This window comes from Microcaecilia unicolor, chromosome 5 (genome assembly GCF_901765095.1).
Source record: "Microcaecilia unicolor chromosome 5, aMicUni1.1, whole genome shotgun sequence".
In the NCBI taxonomy this organism is placed as follows: Eukaryota; Metazoa; Chordata; class Amphibia; order Gymnophiona; family Siphonopidae; genus Microcaecilia; species Microcaecilia unicolor.
In genome coordinates, this window is record NC_044035.1 from 603,336 (window position 1) to 620,549 (window position 17,214).

Here is a 17,214-nt window from a genome sequence, read left to right on the forward strand (position 1 = left end):
CTTGAAATACCATTTCCGACACCGGTATCCCACCCAAATCTTCCTTGGTGAAGAGGAGGAGTGGCCTAGTGGTTAGGGTGGTGGACTTTGGTCCTGGGGAACTGAGGAACTGAGTTTGATTCCCGGCAGAGGCAGCTCCTTGTGACTCTGGGCAAGTCACTTAACCCTCCATTGCCTGCTGCATTGAGCCTGCCATGAGTGGAAAGCACGGGGTACAAATGTAACAAAAAAAAAAAAAGCAAAGAATTCATTCAATCTCTCCGCTACGTCTTTGTCTTTCTTGATCGCCCCTTTTACCCTCGGTCATCCAGCGGCCCAAACGATTCTTTTGCCGGCTTCCTGCTTTTAATATACCGAAAAATTTTTTTACTATGTTTTTTTTGCCTCTAATGCTTTTTTTCATAATCCCTCTTGGCCTTCTTTATCTGTGCCTTGCATTTGCTTTGACACTCCTTATGCTTCTTCTTGTTATTTTCAGACGGTTCCTTCTTCCATTTTCTGAAGGCGTTATCCATGTTTCGCCACAACACACTGCAGGCCAGCCAGGAAGAACTAGGGCAGAAGCGATGTCAACACTGTATCTATTGTACCTTCGCAATGGAAGTGAGTTTTGTTACCAATCCCCATACAGGGAAGAGATACCAGCTGTGAGCACATACAGATTGCAACACGTCTCAAGTGACTTACGCTATTCATGCCCCTGTCAAAAATGGTACGTGGGGCAAACTAGACGTAGAGTGAAACTACGCATTGGGGAACATCTGAGTATTTACATACCAAAAAACGGGAAGAGCCACTAGTAGACCACTGGGAACTTTACAGACATCACGAATCAGATTTAAAGTATGTGGTTTTAGCACACACATAACAGCACTGGGGAGGGGATGTGACAGCAATTTTAACCCAGTTAGAGCAAAGATACATTTATCGATGGGACACGGTTCAGCCAAAAGGTCTGAACAAAGAAACAGACTGGATCATCTGATGAGGAACTCAGGCTTGATCCAATTATCAACATCGTTACCAGCTAGATTAGGTGGTTGATTAATAGAAAAACAGAGTAATCAGGGAGCATCCATCAACACTCTGGTTGCAAGGAGCTTGAAACGGTATCACCTCCTGGAAAGACCGCAACTTACACTGTAAAGTTCTATTTGAAAGGTAACCTTAGAGAAATGAGTTTAATATGAGAAGTGAATGAAAATGCTAACAGTATGTTGTGATTTTTCAGTAGGTTCTCCTGAAGATGCCATACTGATGAAACATGGCCCGTCAAGAAGTGTATTGGTGGAAATTGTATAATAGTTTGAAATCTACTACACCAGATTGAAATATTGGAACCATAATAGTATTACATAGTTAAAATGTAATGCCAAGAAGTGCAGTGTGATGCATTTGGGGTTCAGAAACCCAAAAGAGAGATACCGGATAGGAGGGGAGAGTTTAGTAAGCTTGACTCAGGAGAGACCTTGGGGTGTTGGTGTCCGAGGGTCTGAAGGTGAAGAAACAATGTGACAAGGCGACGGTCGTGGCCAGAAGGATGCTAGGCTGAATAGAGAGGGGTATAACCAGCAGAAGAAAGGAAGTGTTGATGCCCCTCTACAAGTCATTGTGTTCAGTTTTGGAGGCCATATCTTGATAAAGACATAAAAAGACTGGAAGCGGTGCAAAGAAAAGCTACAAAAATGGTATGGGATTTGCATTGCAAACTGTATGAGGAGAGACTTACCAATCTGAACATGAATACCTTGAAGGAAAGGAGAAACAGGGGTGACATGATACAGACATTCAAATACTTGGAAGGTATTAATCCGCAAACAAACCTTTTCCGGAGACAGTTAGAACTAGAGGACATGAATTGAGGTTGAAGGGGGGCAGACTCAGGAGTAATGTCAGGAAGTATTATTTCAAGGAAAGGGTGGTAGATACATGGAATGCCCTCCTGCGGGAGGTGGTGGAGATGAAACAGTAATGGAATTCAAACATGCGTGGGAGAAACACAAGGAATTCGGTTTAGAAGGAATGGATTTATGGAACCTTACCGGAGATTGGGTGGGAACGCCGGTAATTGGAGAGTAAAACCAATGCTGGGCGGACTTCTACGGTCTGTGCCCTGATTGTGGCTGAATAGATATGGATGGGCTGGAGTGTAAATTTTAAGGGGCTTCGACATTAGCTTCAGAACATTTAGTACAGGAACAGTGCTGGACAGACTTTTTACGGTCTGTGCTCTGAGAATGGCGAGGACAAATCAAACTTGGGTATACATATAAAGTATTACATGCCATGTAAAATGAGTTTATCTTGTTGGGCAGACTGGATGGGACCATACAGGTCTTTATCTGCTGTCATTTACTATGTTACTATGAAACTACCCGCCTCAAACCCCAGCCAATCAGGTTTGAGAACCCATTATCTATAAACACAAACTGTAAACCTCACAGCATACCCTGAAGAAAGACACAGCATGAAGGCTGAAAACTTGGTTCCACTTACTCAGACGAGGCAAAACCCAGAAACTACAGCAATCAAACAAAATAAGTCCAGTGGTAAAAGAGCTACATACGATGGGTGTGAATCCTAAGAATCAATCTTAACATTTTCATTACCTTCCCACCTTTGCTATCTCAATTTTATCCCTGAGTGGATTTTTGTTTCTGTATCTTTCTTATCTCAAACTTCAAAAGATGAATGAGACAGAGAGAAGACACCCATGATATCCAAGAATCCTACTATCAGAATGTTGGGCTGACTGGTTGGAAAGTATGGGTCTTTATCTGATATCATTTACTATGTTACTAGTTCCTTTCTTACCCATGTTCCTTGATCACTTTGGCATAATTCTGGGATGTATTTGGCACAGAAGAGACTTTATATTCCTGCTGGCTCGTGCTCCCAAGATTGGGGATAGAGAGCGAAACCCTCTGATTATACCTACAGGAGAGAAGCAGAGAAATTAACTGATACAAACAGGAGGAAAAAAGGCTTAACATCTACACCAAACTATATCAAGAAAAAGAGAATTAGAAGTTACTAGTTCAGGTTCAAGCTCAATTTTATTTTGATATACTGCAAATGTAGAAGGGAGAATGAGATACTGACTATTACTACTGCTGCTTTCAAAAAAATCCATCTGGGCAAGGAGAGAACTTTATTTGAATACTGCTTCCTTAAAAGGGAAAGGAAAAATTCTTTGGCAGATCTAGCAGCAGTAGCAAAATTCTAAGCACCTCACATCCTGCTCCAATACCTAAGGACCAGTACCAGTGTTCCCCCTAAGCTCTGCAAGAGTCCTCTAGCTTCACTGCTGCCAATAGGGGGTGTCACTTCAATACTATGCTTTCAATCACTAGGGACAGGTAAGTCCTTTGGAGTCCTGCAGAACCTTGCAATTGAAAATGTGATCTTGAAACAGCATCACCACTGGCAGGAATGCAGGTGGACTCTCCTCACCCAGCTTAGAGGGAACATTGATTAATACTTACCTACAGTGAACTCTGTATAACAGTCTACTGCTCAGTAACTCTGCACTCTGTTCTGATCTAGACATTCAGTATCATGACTGGAGGGGGATTATCTACAACAGCTGTACTGAATACGAGTCAATATAAATTATCTGTAATATATTAAAGGAATCTTCTACAAGTGTCTGACCTGCGGTTGGGTCTGAACAGCACATACTCCAGGGCATGTGTTGAGTTGTTAGCAGTGGAGATGAAACTAAAGAGAAGAAAGACGAGGTCTGGGATTCCCAGCAACTCTGTTAACTGCTTGTGCAGAACCAGCTCTCGAAAGGACATCTGCTGCTGAGTATTTCTCCGAAATCGGTACCAGCCAATGACATTCTGAAAAACAAAGCATGAGTAAGGAGTCTGTAGTGGCCATAAGAGCCAGCTCTGTGGGTGCTTCAGCATCCTCAATATTGAGCAAACTCCTCGATTGTGTCCATGGAGGACTAATTTCCGTTGGGTTTAGCACCCCCAATCATTTAAAAACGTTGGCTCCTATGGTAGTGGCTAATGCTATGTATTCATAAAACCAAGAGAAAACAGGGCTACTCAACTATTCTGCATGAGAAAGGAAAAATCACGTCTTACCTGATCATTTTTTCCCCTTTAGTCACAGCAGGTGAATCCAGGGACTTATGAGTTATGATCACTACCAGCAGGTGGCGAGAGATGACAACACTAAACTCTGTCCTATAGGATGGTATGCATCTTGGTTAGTATCATTTTTCAACAAGCAGAATAAACAGGATAAATACAGCTTTCTCTTTCTCACAGGAATGAGGCACAACAAAAATGTAATATAAAAGTACTGTGAAAAATTGGAACTTGCAGCAACAAAGCTAAACAAAGAAACAGACAAAAAGAGCACTAAACATGCAAGAGGGCAGGATCCTGGATTCATCTGCTGTGACTAAAGGAAAGAAAATGATCAGGTAAGTCATAAGTTTTCCTTCTTTGTCACCAGAAGCAGATGAATCCAGGAATTTATGGAATGTAGCAAAGCAGTCCTCAAATAGGGTAGGAACCAGTAACACCCACAGAGATCACTGATGCTCCAAAGGATGCTTCTGACTAAGCCACAACGTCTAAGTGATAATGCTTAGAAAAAGTATGCAAAGAGGACCATGTATTTCCTCAAGAGAATAAGCATGTGATTCTACTCGTTTATAGTTTATTAGGATTTAATATACCACTCAAACTAACTGGAAGACCTGAGTGGTATATACAAAAGTAATACAAATTCAAAAATATAAGGAAGAAAGAGAACTCCAATGTAAGATTGGAAAGGTGCACAAGAAAGGGAGGGGGAGGAGAATAGAGAGGTAGAAGGGACGGAAAATCAGTGAGAACTACATGAGTGCATCCTATATCAAGTGACTGTGTTATAAGCTTGGTGATATAACCAGGTTTTAATTGCAATGTTGAAAGTTTTGAAGGACGATTCAGCCCTGACAAGAGAGAGGAAGAGAATCAAGGAGAAAGATTCAACTTGGGTGGATGTTGGTCCTGGTAGTACCAAGTGGAAATCGTTAATAGAATACAGGAGGCAGATACGCGGTAGGGAATGGTCAGGGACGCTAAATAGTTGGGTGTTCCTAATCTGAAGGCCTTGAATGTAGAATAAGAAGTTTGAAGAGAATTTGCTGTTCTAATGGAATTTTTGCAAAAGGGGGGGAGATATGCAGGCTCATTTTCAAAGCACTTAGCCTCCCAAAGTTCCATAGAAAACCTATGGAACTTAGCCTCCCAAGTGCTTTGAAAATATGCCTCATGGTCAAATTTCTTTGCATGACAGATCAGCTTAATAGCTGTATTCTGGATAGTCTGCAGTTTCTTTAGATTAACATGGGAGCAGCCAAGATAGATAATATTACAGTAGTATAGTCTTGAGACTAGAAGGGACAAGACAAGGGGGTGAAAAGTATCCCGACTGAAGTAGTGGCATACAGAACATAAATGGCGGAGCACAAAGAAGATGGTTTTGGAAAGATATGACACTTGAGGGGCAAAAGTCAGATGAGAATTCAAGATGGACACCTACATAATGGAAAGAATCAACTGGTGAGATGGGGGTTCCAAAAAGATTAGCGTAGAAGCAGAGGTAGTCAGACTGCTGGGTAACCAACAAGCTACGATTTTTTGTTTATTTAAGTAAGTACATAAGTAATGCCACACTGGGAAAAGACCAAGGGTCCATCAAGCCCAGCATCCTGTCCACGACAGCGGCCAATCCAGGTCAAGGGCACCTGGCAAGCTTCCCAAATGTACAAACATTCTATACATGTTATTCCTGGAATTGTGGATTTTTCCCAAGTCCATTTAGTAGTGGTTTATGGACTTGTCCTTTAGGAAACCGTCTAACCCCTTTTTAAACTCTGCTAAGCTAACCGCCTTCACCACGTTCTCCGGCAACGAATTCCACAGTTTAATCATGCGTTGGGTGAAGAAACATTTTCTCCGATTTGTTTTAAATTTACTACACTGTAGTTTCATCGCATGCCCCCTAGCCCTACTATTTTTGGAAAGCGTGAACAGACGCTTCACATCCACCTGTTCCACTCCACTCATTATTTTATATACCTCTATCATGTCTCCCCTCAGCCGTCTCTTTCCAAGCTGAAAAGCCCTAGCCTCCTTAGTCTTTCTTCATAGGGAAGTCATCCCATCCCCGCTATCACTTTAGTCACCCTTCGCTGCACCTTTTCCAATTCTACTATATCTTTCTTGAGATGTGGAGACCAGAATTGAACACAATACTCAAGGTGCGGTCGCACCATGGAGTGATACAACAGCATTATAACATCCTCACACCTGTTTTCCATACCTTTCCTAATAATACCCAACATTCTATTCGCTTTCCTAGCCACAGCAGCACACTGAGCAGAAGGTTTCAGTGTATTATCGATGACGACACCCAGATCCCTTTCTTGGTCCGTAACTCCTAATGTGGAGCCTTGCATGACATACCTATAATTCGGGTTCTTTTTTCCCCACATGCATCACCTTGCACTTGCTCACATTAAACATCATCTGCCATTTAGCCGTCCAGTCTCCCAGTCTCGTAAGGTCCTTCTGTAATTTTTCACAATCCTGTCATGAGTTAACGACTTTGAATAACTTTGTGTCATCAGCAAATTGAATTACCTCGCTAGTTACTCCCATCTCTAAATCATTTATAAATATATTAAAAAGCAGCGGTCCTAGCACAGACCCCTGAGGAACCCCACTAACTACCCTTCTCCATTGTGAATACTGCCCATTTAACCCCACTCTCTGTTTCCTATCCTTCAACCAGTTTTTAATCCACAATGGGACATTTCCTCCTATCCCATGACCCTCCAATTTCCTCTGTAGCCTTTCATGAGGTACCTTGTCAAACGCCTTTTGAAAATCCAGATACACGATATCAACCGGCTCCCCTTTGTCCACATGTTTGTTTACGCCTTCAAAGAATTGAAGTAAATTGGTCAGGCAAGATTTCCACACACAAAAGCCATTTTTGATAATGGCCTCTACTATTTTCCCCGGCACTGACGACAAAACTCACCGGTCTATAATTTCCCAGAACTACCCTGGAACCTTTTTTAAAAATCGGCGTTACATTGGCCACTATGTTTTTTTTGCCTCTAATGCTATCTTTTTTTCGTAATCCCTCTTTGCCTTCTTTACCTGTGCCTTGCATTTGCTTTGACACTCCTTATGCTGCTTCTTGTTATTTTCAGAATGTTCCTTCTTCCATTTTCTGAAGGCATTTCTTTTAGCCAGTTTGTGATTTCTAAAGCCATTTGGAAATTAAATCTAGACAGTCTTGCAGTGGCCCCAAAGTAGACTGAATGAATTTGTGGAAAAGAGCAGAAGGATATTATCGGTGTAAAAGTGGAAGAAGAAACCAGTGATTTCTATCAGTGTGGCAAGGGGAGCCAGGAATAGATTAAAAAGGAGTGCTGAAAGCACTGAACCCTGGGGGATGCCACAGGGTAGTGAACAGGAAGAAGCAGAAAATCCAGAAGTTATATAACTCTATAGGACCAATTAGAAAGAAAAGACTGGAACCAAGTGAGGACTGATCCAGAGATGCCAAGAGAGGAGGAGCTGTGAGAGTAACAGATTATGATCAACCAGGTTGAAGGCAGCAGAGAGATCTAGAGAGACTGCCAAGACCACTTTGTGCTTATCCAGATGGGAATATATTTCAGCAAGAACTGCTATCAAAACATTTTCTGTGCTGTGGTGAGCCTAGAAGCCAGATTGCTAAAACTTTTGCTTCCACCCCAGACAAAGGTAGAAAGAGCTCTGAATGAAACGTGTTTGCTTCCTAGAAAGAATATAAGTTGAATCCAGCAAGCAATAGTTGCTTTAGAAGGCCGCCTTGCCCTTATTTGGACCCATTAAAGGTAAAAAATGGTGACTGGAATGTCTAAAATCATTGGCAACCAGAAGATACTGAAGAAGAACATGGCTAACATCTAGCAAATGGAGAGAAAGAAAGTCCTTCTAATAATCTTCCTTTCAAAAAGACAGAAGAAAAATGGTTGGCTTAGATGAAAGGAAGAAACCACCTTAGGAAGAAAGGACATGACTGTTCGAATGGTCACTCCAGACTCCGAGACGCAAAAGAATGGATCTCTACAGGATAAGGCCTGGAGCTCAGAAATCCCGTGTGGGAAAGAAACCACCACCAGAAAGACAGACTTCAATGTAAAAGGGGTATTTCTGCAAAGCCTGAAGAACCAGGTTAAGATTCCATTCCGAACAAGGTGGACGAAAGGGAGGCTTAAGATGACTGACCCCTTTTAAAAAAACACAAAACGTCAGGATGTCAAGAAGGGTATTCTGAAACTGTTCCCTGAAACAGGCTAAAGTGATCACCTGAACTCTGGGAGAATTATAGGCTACATCATCCTGTAAAAAGGCTACAATGTGAGCCATGGAAGAATGAAAAGGAGATATGCCTCTTCCTGCACACCATGCTTCAAAGTCTCCAGACCATAGCACATGCCAACAAATTTCAACCGTTTCCTCGCCTGAAGCAAAGTAACAATGAGCTCCTTCCTTAGTCTTGACCTCTCAAGAGCCAAGTCATAAGACCAAAGGAGGTCGAATCCGCATTCTGGATCAGCCCTTGAACCAGACATCCCTGAGGAAGAGGAAGCCAAAACGGATTGTTCACCAGCTGTCAAATCATATCCACATACCATAGTCACCTGGGCCAGTTTGGGGCAACAAGAATTACCTGGCCTGGATGATGAAGAATTCTGTGAAGAACTTGCCTTATCATTGGCCACGGGAGAAAAACAAAGCAGACCTGTCATACACCAAAGCTGAAAGAGAGTCTCCATATGGAAATGCTTGACCTTAAGAAACCTGTTGACTGTCTTGAGGTGAACACCTAGGCCATAGGAACCCCCTTTCTTTGGTACAACAAAATAAATGGAGTAACAACCTAAGCCCTGATCCTGACTGGGTACTGGAGCCACCACCACTGCTAAGCTTATTAAGAAGTGCAGAGTGGAACAAATGGCCTCCAGCTTCTGCAATGCCTTGCACAGGAACTCTAAGAAAAAAAGAATCTATGACTGGAGAGAATTCTAATTTGTAACCTCCTCTGATAACCTCTAGAACCCACTTATCTGACATGATCTTAGTCCACTTCCTGTAAAAACGGGATAAATATCCTCCTATTGCTTCCAATGAGGAATGAACTGGAGTCTCATCATTGTGAGGGGAGAGAGGCAGAGGAGGATCTGGAGGACTGATTAGCCTGCTGCTTGTCTGTACGAAAGGCCTGTTTCAACTGATATCTTGGTCTCTGTCTATATCGCTTAGAATCTTTCAAGTGAGAATGAGGCTGACTGGACCTGAAGGACGCTTTAGGCTCGTCTGCAGGCAAGTGCTAATTCTCAGAGTCTCTCAAATCTTTGACCAATTTCTCCAAATCTTCCCCAAAAGGATAACTTGGTACAAATGCTTCTTATATGCAGCATCTTCCGCCCAATGGCAAAGTCATAACAAACACATGGCTGTGACAGCCATGACCATTTCCTTAGCAGATGCCCTGACCAGATCATATAAAGACTTAGAGGGGCATAATCAAACGCGAACGCATATGTGTAAGAACATCCATCTCTGAGAACGGGTCTGTGAAGGGGCGGGCCGAACTGTATTTTCGAAAAAAATGGATGTCCATCTTTTTTTTCGAAAATACATTGGATTAGGGCGTTTTTTGAGCTGGGCGTTTTTGTTTTTTAGCGATAATCGAAACCGAAGCGGCCCAGCTCAAAAATGACCAAATCCAAGGCATTTGGTCGTGGGAGGGGCCAGCATTCGTAGTGTACTGGTCCCCCTGAGATGCCTCTATGCCAGCCTCAAATATCATACCTAGCTCCATGACAGCAGTATGCAGGTCCCCAGAGCAATTTTAGTTTAGTTGGTGCTGCGCGGGACCCATGCAGAGAGGAAAAAATCGGAAAAAAAAAAAACAAGCAAGCAAGTGCAGTCAGGGACGTCCAAATTAAACCGATAGTAAAAGGGGGAATCGAACCAGCAACCTTCTGATTACAAGCTCAGTGCTCTAGCCAATGCACCACGTTATTCAGTTGCTTAGACGTCCTTCCCTTTCCATTAAGTCCCTCCAAGTTTCTGTCAGCCAATCACAGCTCGTGTAGCTGACATCCGTGTCAGCTAAACAGCTGTGATTGGCTGACAGAAACTTGGAGGGACTTAATGGAAAGGGAAGGACATCTAAGCAACTGAATAACGTGGTGCACTGGCTAGAGCACTGAGCTTGTAATCAGAAGGTTGCTGGTTCAAATCCCCCTTTTACTATCGTGGTAATTTAGACGTCCCTGACTGCACTTGCTTGTTTTTTTTTTTCTTCCGATTTTTCCTCTCTGCATGGGTCCCGCGCAGCACCAACTAAACTAAAATTACTTCGGGGACCTGCATACTGCTGTCATGGAGCTGGGAATGACATTTGAGGCTGGCTTACAAGTTGGAAAAAAGGTGTTTAACGTTCGTTTTTTTTGGTGGGAGGGGGTTAGTGACCACTGGGGGAGTCAGGGGAGGTCATCCCCGGTTCCCTCCGGTGGTCATCTGGTCATTTAGGGCACTTTTTTGGGACCTGTTCGTGAAAAAAACGGGTCCAACAAAAGTGACCTAAATTCTCTCCAAAAACGCCTTTCTTTTTTCCATTATCGGCCGAGCACGCACATCTCTGCTCAGCCAATAACCACGCCTCAGTCCCGTCTTCACCACGCCTTCCGACACGCCCCCATCAACTTTATTCGTTCCTGCAACGGAGTGCAGTTGGAAACGCCCAAAATCGGCTTTCAATTATACCGATTTGGGCACCCGCGTGAGAAAGACGTCCATGTCCCGATTTAGGTCGGAATATAGGCGTTTTTCTCTTTCGATTATAAGTAGGTTAGTCAGGTAAGCGGTCACCTTCACCTCAGTCACTAATGGCAAGTTTCGAGAGTTCAGAGACAGACATCTAGCGGTTCCAGTTAGAAGCATCTGCCTCTTGGGGGAGAACCCCTGCAAAGTGTTAATGTGATTAGTTCACCTCTGGTTCATCCTGCCGCAGCAATGGCATTGGGTGACTGCTGCTGGTGAAGGTGGTCCGCTGAAGGCAAAAATCGTTTGAGATATAGCTCCAGAAGCCATCTACTTTTACACTGGAATCAACATGGACTGCTGTTTCTGAATTGGGTAAGGAGCTTTTTGCACAGTTTGCCTTAATAAACGCTATGTTCAAATTAATTCTACTGATATATCTACTGTTCGAAATCAAGCTATCCAAGTGACTCAATCGTTACAGGAACATAATACGATAAAGAATGTTCAGATGGTAAACTCTGCTGTTATGAAAGAGAACACGTATTAAAGAGGAAAGTTGAAAACCTTGAGAATTCTGTTAGGGAAATTAATCAATCGAAGGTTAGAATATCTAGGGTTCCACTAGTCTCTCCTACAGACATGTTTTCTTCTTATTTGAAGGAGATTCTTTTAGTTCCTGATAAACTTTTGCCTCTAATTTTTTCGGCTGTATTATTTACCTACTGCAAAAAAAAAAAAAAAAGGAGTCTTTGAAACCAATGGACTCTAATTTAAAGGCAGACATCCTTAATGTTTCTGACATTTTGGAATCATCCGAGATGGAGACTCTGGTTAAAGCAACTTTGATTATTACTTTTGAATTACCATCAGATCGTGGCTGGTTGTCACGTTTGTATTTTAAGAAGAGGGAAGTGCCTTTCTTGGGTTGTCAAATACAGATTTTTCCAGACTTGACCAAAGAAACTCAGGAGGAGAAGCAGAGATTTCCTGTTAATTAGACCAACTGTTTTACAGTTGGGTGCACTCTTTTTTCTAAAGATTCCATGTAAATGTGTAATAAAATTAAAATCTGTCAAATATATATTCTATGAACCTTCTCAGCTCTCCGCTTTCATTAGCAGTGGTAAGGTCAACGTGAGTTCCCTGATCAGATAACCGTTCTGCAATAATTTATTATACCTAGATGAGTCCTATGCTTGTAGCTTGCTTTAAGTTGTTTATTATTAGAGGGAATATTGTTTCTTTTGGTTTTCTTGTGATTTTCACTTGCTCGCTCCCCCACATTGTCATGGACTTAGTAGGGAAGGAAGTATTTCTTTTTGCCTATTTAGGGGGAACACCGCAAAAGCAGAGGACCATTTGTCACTACATTAATAAATTTCTTGTGATTTTCACTTGCTCGCTCCCCCACATTGTCATGGACTTAGTAGGGAAGGTAGTATTTCTTTTTGCCTATTTAGGGGGAACACCGCAAAAACAGAGGACCATTTGTCACTACATTAATAAATGCCAAAGGAAGCAGAGCTGTTTGTTCCATAAAGAAACCAGCAGGACGAGGAATATAATGGATAAAACTTTTATTCTTCAGGACCCGACACAGAACTGTTTCGGCATAAAGCCTACATCAGGGGTCTGTACTTGAAATCACTGAAGGATAAATTACAATGTAATCACTGGAAAACAATCTTGAAAAAGACGTGATCCAGGAACATAGGGTTGGGCGTGTGAACACGCAAATACAGCATACCAAAGAATAAAGGTTTTATCCATTATATTCCTTGTCCTGCTGATGTCTTTACGGAAGAGCTCTGCTGACCACGCTACTCTGGTGGCTCTCCAGCCCCCCTAACCCTTCCTCCACCCCAAAATATTGCCACAGTCGTCGTTGTCCGTGCTTTGCTCATCAGTGCCCTGCTCCATCTAGACCCATTAAATTTACTTGCAGTTCTAGTCAGTGATCTGTGGGGTCACTGTAGAGTGGTGGAGGCCAAGCCGTTCTTAAACTGGCCTCTGCGTGCACTCAAGTGTTCTGGCATTAACTCCTGATTGAGCTCAGGCCTACCTAAGGCTCTGCTAATTCCAGTTGTTGTTTCCTTCTCAGGTCGTGGCCTGAAGCATTGCTGCAGCTTTCTCCTTCCTGCTCTGTTCCAGTGTGGCCTGCTTCCAAGCCTTGAAGTCCCGAGAGCTTTTTGTACTTCAGCTGAGATTCCAATCGTCCGCAGTGAGTAAGCTCTATGCTGAGGTTTGGACTGTGTGTGCTGGGATGACGTGGAGTGCTGTAGGTATTGGGGCTGTGGCCGCGTCTCGAAATATCTCTAGAGGAGGTGGCTGTGCTCGGAGCGAGGAGGGATCCACGTGGGTTCCTGCGCTGTGCCTGTGTGTGTTCTTTTGTCATGGGAGATTTGGCTCGGGCATTGCTTGCTTAAACCTTGTTTGCCCTGGGAGCATTCGGCTCGGGCGCTTCAGAGATTGTTACTGACCTTTTGCCCTGGGAGCTTTGGCTCGGGCATTGCTTGCTTAAACCCTTTTTGCCCTGGGAGAATTCGGCTCAGGCACCTCTGTGTCTGCCTCCAGCGAGTGGAGTGGTCCACTCGAGTTCCCTACTTGCGGTGCGGGTCTACTAGAGACTATTTTATTTTATTTTGCTTTGATGCAGTTCTTCTCCTGCTTCCGAGAGAACTTGCCGCAGGGGTCCCGCGGCTTACATGAGAGTCCTGATAGAATGAACCATTATCTGACTGCCAGTGGTCTTACCGCTTCCAGCTAAGTGCCCTTTACTTTCCGTTGTCCTGCCGGGGTAGGCCTTTGCTTAGCTTCTTGTGTTCGCTTTTCCAGTTCAGCTAGACTGTCCTCCTATTTGCCAGTATTGTTTGCTGTATGTTTTTTGCTTTGCTTTAGCTAGTGTTAGGATGTGCAGCTAGGCTGCATATTGTTCTTTCCCCTCTCTTGTTTTTCTGAGCAGTTTGTTTGCCCTTTTGTCTTGTGTTCCTTCTGCTGCCAATAAAGCTACCTTAGTTCACCTCCACTTGCAATCCAGTCTAGTTCTTTGGGATACTCTTGACTCTTTGGGTCTCCGTCTACCCAGAGGTGGCAGGGTGATCCTCACACAGTCAACTCTGGGCCAAGGGCTCACAAACATCACAAATATAGCCCTGGTGGCCTGCAAACACAAGCCACTCAACCTAGTGGTCCCCTTCCCTGCCACCACTGTACCTGAGTGGTAGAGGAGAGAGTAGTACACTCCCTCCCTCTTTTAGCGCCGCCTTGAAAATGGCGGCACCAAGCCTTGCCCAGTACATCCTGGGATGCGCTAAGGCTTCACCACTATACATGATGAAGCCCCTCCCAGGGCTGGGTGCCACCATTTTCAAGGTGGTGCTGGAAGAGGAGGGAGTATACTACTCCCTCCTCCACCACTCAGGTACAGGGTGGGTGGGGAAGGGGGCCACTAGACTACCAGGTTGGGGGGCTTGTGCTTGCAGCCCACCAGGGATTTTATTTTGGGATGTGATGGGGGGGGGGGGGGGGGGGGTTAGTGAGGGCTGGAGATCCACCAGCTCCAGGCCCCCTCTCGTGAACTTGTATCGGTGGGGTCAGGGGGACTGGAGGTCCGTTGGACCTCCAAGCCCCCGTGTCACTGGCTTGGATCATAGATTAGAAGTGCAGGAGGATTGTGCCTCCACCACTTCTAATCTATGATCAGAGTTAATCGTGTGCTTAAATTTGCATGCTATTATCTCTGATCATAGGGGCGGTAAAGCCCCACGCTATTTTTAGAACGCTGTTTGGAACAGCGCATGGCTTTTGATCATCTACCCATTAGAATACTGTGTACAATTCTGGAGACCACACCTTCTAAAAGATATAAACAGGATTGAGTCGGCCCATATGGCGGCTACTGAAATGGTCACTCGCCTTCCTAAAACCATGGGAGCAAAATTGCAGGATTCCACATGGCTGCAGGTACCGAGGAAAGGGCAGTGCTGGGAAGAAAAACCTGAGGAGTATGCACTAAAAGTTCCTCCACACAGGAACCTGACAGCCCTGCTGACCCCGACATGGCCTCTGAAGCAGACAGGGAAAAAACCTGTGACTGCAATCAGGGTAAGGTTAATGGGACTTGATATACTGCCTTGATGTAGTACAATCAAAGCAGTTTATATATATTATATGCAGGTACTTTGTCCCTAGTGGGTTCACAATCTAAGTACTGCACCTGGGGCGATGGAGGGTTAAGTGGACTTGCCCAGAATCACAAGGAGCTGTAGTAGGAATCAAACCCAGTTCCCCAAGTTCTCAGCCCACTGCACTAACCACTAGGCTGCTCCTCTACTCACTCCAGTCGCTGAAAGTCTCCGCTACCAAGGAAACTTAAAGAAAACTGAAACTACAACTTTGATAAACAACCCGACAGAGCAGTAAAATTTAAAGGTGTGTTCACCCAACTGTGTGGACACTAACTAGTCTGTTCATTTCCCTGAGAAAGCTAACAGAGCTGAATAGCGGCAGAAATGCAGCAGCGTGCCCCCTCTTCTAACAGCTGCAGAAGCAGAATTTCTGCTCTCAACCCATGAGGAAGGAGAATAGGGTAAGCAGGGGGAGGGTGAGATGGGAGGGAGAGGGACCTGGCACCATCAGGTGTATCCCTAGGGTAGGCTCTAAATTAGCCTAAACACCCCCAAGCTCAACTGAACTAGGAAACCCAGAACAGGAGCTATAACTGCAGAAGAACTCGTGAGAGACCATCCACCGCCTGCTGAGATACAGGAGATACTGACTAACCAGGATGCATACCATTCTATAGGACAGAGTTCTAGGTTATCCTCATAACCCATAAGTTCTTGGATTAATCTGCTGCTGACGACAAAGAAAAACAGATGGCACCATATCCCCAACACCCTCCTGATTTCTTACCACATGCTTTGCCCCCAGCCCTCAAGTGAATCTCTTACCATATTCCTTGTTTCCAACCCCAAACTTGTCTGTTACCACACATTGCCCCCCCCCCCAAAAAAAAACAGTTTGCCACTTCATTTTCTTCCAGTATCCCCCAAAAGTCTTCCTCCTCTCTCCACCACATCACCCCAAACCCACGGAGCGCTGCAGTCCTCCAAACTTCCACGCCACCAGTGTTAGCGATGTAAGTGCTGCCTTCGGCCTGCCCCGGAAGCCTTCTCTTTACAGCATCCTGTCTATGCAGGAAAAGGAAGTGGCTACACAGAGAAGGTTTCTGGGGCAGGCAGAAGGCAGCACTTACATCGCTGACGCTACCGGCAGCCTGGAAGTTTGGAGAGCGCTGCGTATGCCTTGTAGCGCTATAGAAATGCTAAATAGTAGTAGTAGTAGTAGAGAAAAGAAAGTTCTGTCACATAGACATGATAGAAAGCACTGGATCACATGGAAATGTACAAACATTAGGGGAAAGAGGGGAGGCTGGGGAGCAGCTTCCTACAATACTTGTTCTAAAAAGAAAAAATACTAATAATCATCTAGAACAAAGCTTCTCAAACTGAGTTCAGACACCAAATGGGGTCATAAAAGCACCTTTGGGGTCACGACCTGGGTGGGCTCTGCATAGGTGCACAGAATATGCATCTTTTTTGTCCTAGGAAATTTTTTTTCAAACTCAGGCTGGAAGGGAGGAAGGGTTCATATCAAACTCATTGGGAAATGCAGAGGTATAATAATTTATTATTATTTGTTACATTTGTATCCCATATTTTCCCACCTATTTGCCGGCTCGATGTGGCTTACATAGTACCGTAGAGGTGATCGCCAATACCGGTTATAACAAATACAAAGTGAGGTTGTGGTAAAGTAAAGTTCATGTGTGACAGACACATTGGGGAATTGTAAGAGCTTTGGTTTTGTTGTGTTGCTGGGTTAAGGCATTTAAGTTGGATCGTTAGGGAAAGCCTTTTGAACAAGTTAGTTTTGAGTAATTTCCGGAATTTCAGGTGGTTATATGTTGTTTTCACGGCTTTTGGTATTGCGTTCCAGTTGTGTGCTTATATAGGAGAAGCTGGATGCATAGGTTGATTTGTATTTGAATCCTTTGCAGCTTGGGTGATGGAGATTTAGGTATGTTCGTGTTGATCTTGATGTGTTTCTGGTTGGTAGGTCTACGAGGTCTGTCATGTATACCGGGGCTTCTCCGTAAATGATTTTGTGAACCAGGGTGCGGATTTTGAACGCGATGCATTCTTTGATTGGGAGCCAGTGCAGTTTTTCTCGTAGGGGTTTGGCGCTTTCGAATTTCGTTTTTCCAAATATAAGTTTGGCTGCTGTGTTTTGAGCAAATTAGAGTTTCTTTATGATTTATGCATCCCGCATAAATACCGTTGCAGTAGTCTAGATGGCTTAGTAC

At 44.0% G+C, this 17,214-nt stretch overlaps 1 protein-coding gene across 1 annotated transcript in view; it reads right to left on the reverse strand.

The window, feature by feature from the left end:
• Positions 1-17,214, reverse strand: part of ABRAXAS2 (abraxas 2, BRISC complex subunit) — a 141,308-nt gene that overhangs the window by 41,143 nt on the left and 82,951 nt on the right. Inside the window, 2 exon segments of the mRNA XM_030202556.1 lie at positions 2,809-2,934; positions 3,655-3,845. Of these exon segments, the coding sequence (XP_030058416.1) occupies positions 2,809-2,934; positions 3,655-3,845 (317 nt within the window).